This window comes from Cajanus cajan, chromosome 11, assembly GCF_000230855.2.
Source record: "Cajanus cajan strain Asha chromosome 11, NIPB_CcT2T_4, whole genome shotgun sequence".
Lineage (NCBI taxonomy): Eukaryota > Viridiplantae > Streptophyta > Magnoliopsida > Fabales > Fabaceae > Cajanus > Cajanus cajan.
The window spans coordinates 16,784,563-16,790,147 of NC_138527.1; the positions used below are offsets into that span (position 1 = coordinate 16,784,563).

A 5,585-nucleotide genomic window follows, 5' to 3' on the forward strand; every position below is an offset into this window, starting at 1 on the left:
CACCTCACAAAATAACATGGGCTGTTGAGGCATCTGCTGTCTTCATGTAAGGGATCCTCCTACTCTCTAACACTGCTCACAAGTGCTGCAAATCTTCCACGCATCCTTGAAGATGGTGGGCCAGTAAAAACCACAGTCAAGCACCTTGCGAGTTGTCCTCTGAATGCCAAGATGACCACCAGATGCAGAAAAATGACAGAACTGCTGGACGGAGTCAATCTCATGGTCCGACAAGCTTTTCCTGATTACCTGATCACTGCAAAACTTCCACAAATAGGGGTCATCCCAAAAATAATGTTTAGCATCACTCTTGAGTTTATCAATCTGAGCTCTAGATGCTAAAGGAGGAAAAACAGAAGCAACTAAATAATTAACAATGTTTGCAAACCAAGGGGTGGGGGAAGTAGAAACAGAAGAAACAGTTAACAAATTTTCATCAGGAAAATTATCCTAGATGGGCAAGACGTCAGCACTATCCTCAGCTCTCTCAATCTTGCTAAGATGGCCTGCCACTAAATTCTGAGCTCCACTCCTGTCCCGTATATCTAGATCAAACTCCTGAAGCCAGAGCATCCATCTGATCAGCCTAGGTTTTGAGTCAGCCTTCTTCAACAGGTACTTTAGAGCTGCATGATCTGTAAAAACAACGACACGAGAACCAAGCAAATATGATCAAAATTTATCAAGTGCAAAAACAATAGCTAAAAGTTCCTTTTCCGTGGTCGTGTAATTTGATTGAGCAGCATCCAAAGTCCTGGAAGCATAGTATATCACCCTAGGTGATCTGTCAACCCTTTGTGCTAAGACAGCCCCCAGTGCATAATTTGAAGCATCACACATCAGCTCAAAGGGAACTGTCCAATCTGGTGCCTGAATGATAGGCGTGGTGGTCAAGGCTGTCTTGAGGCAATCAAACGCCTCCTTGCACCTGTCATCAAAATCAAAATCAACATCTTTTTGTAGCAGATTGGATAGCGGAAGGGCCTTCTTGCTGAATTCTTTGACAAAGCGCCTGTAGAAACCTGCATGGCCAAGAAAAGATCGAACCTCTCGCACGTAAGAGGGGTAAGGCAACTGTGAAATAACAGAGAATTTTGCAGGATCTACTTCTATGCCCTTACTAGAAATAAGATGCCCTAAAACTATACCATGTTCAACCATGAAGTGACATTTCTCAAAATTAAGAACAAGGTTAGTCTCAATGCATCTATTCAGAACTGTATCCAAACTATCCAAACATGCATCAAAAGAGGATCCATATATAGTAAAATCATCCATAAACACCTCTATGCAATTTTCAAGATAATCGCTAAAAATACTGAGCATGCACCGCTGGAATGTGCCAGGGGCATTGCATAGGCCAAAAGGCATCCTTCTATAAGAAAAAGTGCCAAAAGGGCAGGTGAATGTGATCTTCTCCTGATCCTCAAGAGCAATATGAATCTGAAAATAACCAGAGAACCCATCAAGAAAATAGTAATACCTGCTAGACGCTCAAGCATCTGATCAATGAAGGGTAGAGGAAAATGATCCTTCCTTGTTGCTTGGTTGAGCCTCCGGTAGTCAATACAGACCCTCCAACTGTTTTGGACTCTGGTGGGTATGAGCTCATCCCTCTCATTCTTAACAACAGTGAGGCCTGTCTTCTTGGGGACCACCTGGACCAGACTCACCCACTGACTATCTGAAATGGGATAGATGATCCCAGCCTGTAGAAGCTTGGTGACCTCTTTCTTCACAACTTCCAAAATCACTGGGTTAAGTCTCCTCTGAGGCTGTCTCACTGGTTTAGCTCCATCCTCCAATAATATCTTGTGCATGCATGTGGATGGGCTAATGCCAGGAATGTCTGCCAGGGTCCAACCTATTGCCTTCTTGTGCTTCCGGAGCACATGCAACAACCTCTCTTCTTGATCAGCATCAAGGGAGGTGGATATGATCACAGGGAATCTCTCATCATCCTCCAAGTAAGCATACTTGAGGTTCTCTGGAAGAGGCTTCAACTCTGGTGTGGGTGCTGGCTGAACATTAGAAGGAACCAAAGAAGGGAGAAGGGGTTCCGCAGCCTGTACCTCAACCTGCAAGTCAGATTCTTTTGTACTTCCTACAACATGGTTAGTGCATTCTGACTGTATAAAATCAAGAGCAAGAGGTACAACACCCAAAGTGTCAAATTCAGATGCCTCATAATCAGTTTCACATTCAGATTCAGACTCAGACTCAATGCATGAAAGGCAGCTATACAAATCAAGTGAAAATGAATGCTTCTTAGCATGAGAAGAATCAAAATCATAAATGTGCTCATCAACTATATCATCAATCAATTCAGCACGAAAAATAGAATGAGCTTTAGAAGGAAATTTCATGGCATCCAAAATATTAAAATGAACAACAATATCACCAAACTCCATAGACATGGTGCCAGCATAAACATCAATCTTGGTCCGGGCTGTTTTCAAAAATGGTCTGCCTAGAATGATTGGGACAGAACCATGGGAGAATCCCTCCTCCGTATCAAGAACATAAAAATCAACGGGAAAAATTAGTTCACCAACCCGAACCAAGACATCCTCTACAAAACCTGTGGGGTGGGCAACACTCCTATTGGCCAACTGAATGACCACACCCGTAGGTTGCAAAGTACCAAGAGACAAAGAATTAAATATAGACAGAGGCATGACATTAATTGAAGCTCCTAAATGATAGAAGAAGGAAGAAGAAGTGATGAATGATCCTCTCCTTGGCTTCTCCTAGACTCGGATCTTCTTCAAAGGAGATGACACCAAATGAATTGCTCTTGAATGGAAGAAGTTCACGGATGAGGTTAAGTCTAAGCCTTGGATGGAAGCATCGAAGCTTAAAGATCAATGGAAGGCTCACTTTAAAGAGAAGGAAGAAGATGAACTTCCTAGGTTTTGAGGTGAATTCTCACTAAGACTTTGAAGAGGAAACTCGGCACTTAGGCTCTCAAATTTCATATATGATTCAAAGTGAATACAAAGAGTAGAAGAAACACTTAAGTAACATCCGGTTTTGCACACATTTGGGCACCTAAGTCAAAGCTTACATGTGGCGCCCAAAATTTGAATTCAAATTTTGGCTCCCATGTGTTTGGCCAAAAATTTAGGTACCTAATGTGTATCTAGGTTTGATTTGAGAGTCATTTAGGGTTAATTTGAGTGTCACATGTTCAGCCACCAATTGGTGCAAAACATGTGACTCAAATGTAACTTAAATGTCTTCCAAATTAAACCTAATTTAACCTAGTTAGCCTACTTTAGTATTTCTTGTATTTTCCTAATCTAATGACCTAAATACATTGGTCCAACAAATACAATGGAAAGGAAAAATTACAAGAATGAAAATGAGCCCAATATTGGGTACTAAAAACCCAAAGGCCCATGAAGCCCAAAACTAGGCCCAACAAGCCTAAAACCTAAAATGCTACTCTATGTGGTCCAAAAATACAAGACCAAAATATATTCAAGCTATACTAACAAAATATAATAAGAGTATTCAAATCAAGATAGGCCCATATTCAAACTTGGTTTGGGCCTTCCAAGCCCATAGGGCCCATTAGGCCTTGATTGGCCCAATCTTCCATGTCTAGCCCACTCCTCTTGGATCTTTGAGTGTGTCACCTCTTGCATTCCCAAGTATGATTCCATCATCCCCTCCCTCTTGAAAAGGATTTGTCCTCAAATCTAGAGGATGCATGGAAGAAAAATTAGCACCTACATGTAAAACATGCAAGGAATAAGAAGTGACATGGTAAGAGAAAAAATCATGGATCCTAAGAGGAGTCCTACTATCTAACCTAACAAAGAAAGATAAAATATTAGACTCTCTAGAAATAGAAATAGGCTCCTCTCCTAAGCATAACCTAGAAGTAAAACCTAAAAATGTGGTAACACTATGACTAAGACAACGAAAAGATTGATTTTTAAACACTACAATATCTTGCCTAAAGTACCCCAAATGGTAACCTAGGATTTTCCTAAAATATAAAGAAAGAACTACTATAAAAGGCCCTAAAATATTTTGGATTTGATTATTTACTAGATACTCATAATCATATAAGCTATATTTATCTTGTAGGGAAGGAAACATATTAAGTTCAAAAGAGTAAGAACTTCCCATAAGATCAAACATAGGATATAGATTATTACAAGTTGTACCTACTAAACAATGTAAACCGAAAATTGGGTGCTTTATGAAATTCAAATAAATACTTCCTTCCTTGTGCACCTTCAAGGAAGTAGTATAAGGAGTAACACTAGGAATAGTCCACTCCTTCTTCACTATATCTCGAAGTTGAGAATTCTTTGTTTGAAATTTATTTTGTTCCTCATTGTCAACTTTAAGATTAGTGGCAGCATTAGGATAAGAGTCAAAACTTTTATGAATAAAGAGAGTTCTTTTCAAGTCTTGTTTGGTCATAAAATAACTCTCCTTAGTCACAAAGGTTTTAGTGGAATCCCCTTCTTCCACACTCTTTCCTTCTTTTCTTTCTTTATTTCTTTTTCTTTTCATTTGCCTTTGATCCTCAAACACTTGGGGTGGTGTTAAAGGATTAAATACAATTTCCTTTTTTTTATGAGTGAAGGTTATTTTGTTAGTAAGGCCATCATGTATAGTTTGTTTATCAAATTGCCATGGCCTACCAAGCAAAATATGACAAGCTTCCATAGGGATCACATCACATAAAACTTTGTCTTTATAATCCCCTATAGAAAACTTGACCTTCACTTGTTGATTCACCTCCAATTCCTCACTTTCATTGAGCCAATGAAGTTTATAAGGTTGAGGGTGAGGAATAGTGGTAAGGGCTAGCTTGTTAACAAACCTTGTACTACAACAATTAGAGCATGATACACTATCAATAATGAGAGAACAATTTCTTTTTGAAACCAAACATCTTGTGTGAAAGATGTTCTCTCTTTGAGATAGTGAAGTGGGACAAGGTTGACTTCCAAGCAGCCTTTTGATCATAAGAAGATCACCATCAACAGGATATAGCTTTTCAATTGGATGATCTTCCTTACTAGTCTCACTATCACTTGTAGTGGTAGAACTAGATTCATCAAGACTACTATAAATGTCTTGCCCTCTCAAAATCATTACCTTTTTAGTTGGGCATTGAGAAGCTATGTGGCCTCTCCCAAGACATTTAAAGCATTTGATGTCACTAGTTTTACTACTTGAAGTGACAACATTTTTATTTTTATCTTTTTCTTTTTTTATTTCTTTTTCTTGACCCTTACTAGAGTTTTTAGAAGAGTCATATTGACCCTCCCTCTTGTAGTCTTTCTTGATATAAGAGTTAGCTTGAGTTTTTCCTTTAAAAGAATCTTTCCTCAAATTTTGTTGTTCCACCATTATACAAAGTTGGACCAAATCATCAAGGTCCCTATAAGGAGTAACTCAACCCTATCTCTTATATCAAAATTTAGACCACTTAAAAACCTAGCAATGGTCAATCTTTCCTCTTCCCTTATTCCAGCCCTCATGAGATATAACTCCATTTTTTGTCTATACTCCTCCACACTCATGTTCTTTTGTTGGAGTCTTTGGAGCTTATCCAT

The 5,585-nt window shown here is 39.0% G+C and overlaps 1 protein-coding gene across 1 annotated transcript; it reads right to left on the minus strand.

Annotated features, from left to right (window-relative positions):
• Positions 1-672: 672 nt before the first annotated feature.
• Positions 673-2,678, minus strand: LOC145953406 (uncharacterized). Its single transcript, XM_083067355.1, has 4 exons — positions 2,109-2,678; positions 1,575-1,976; positions 1,392-1,443; positions 673-1,142 (listed from the first exon to the last, which is right to left on the minus strand). Exons 1-4 carry the CDS (start codon positions 2,676-2,678, stop codon positions 673-675), a joined length of 1,494 nt encoding a protein of 497 aa, XP_082923481.1.
• Between the last annotated feature and the right edge of the window lie 2,907 nt (positions 2,679-5,585).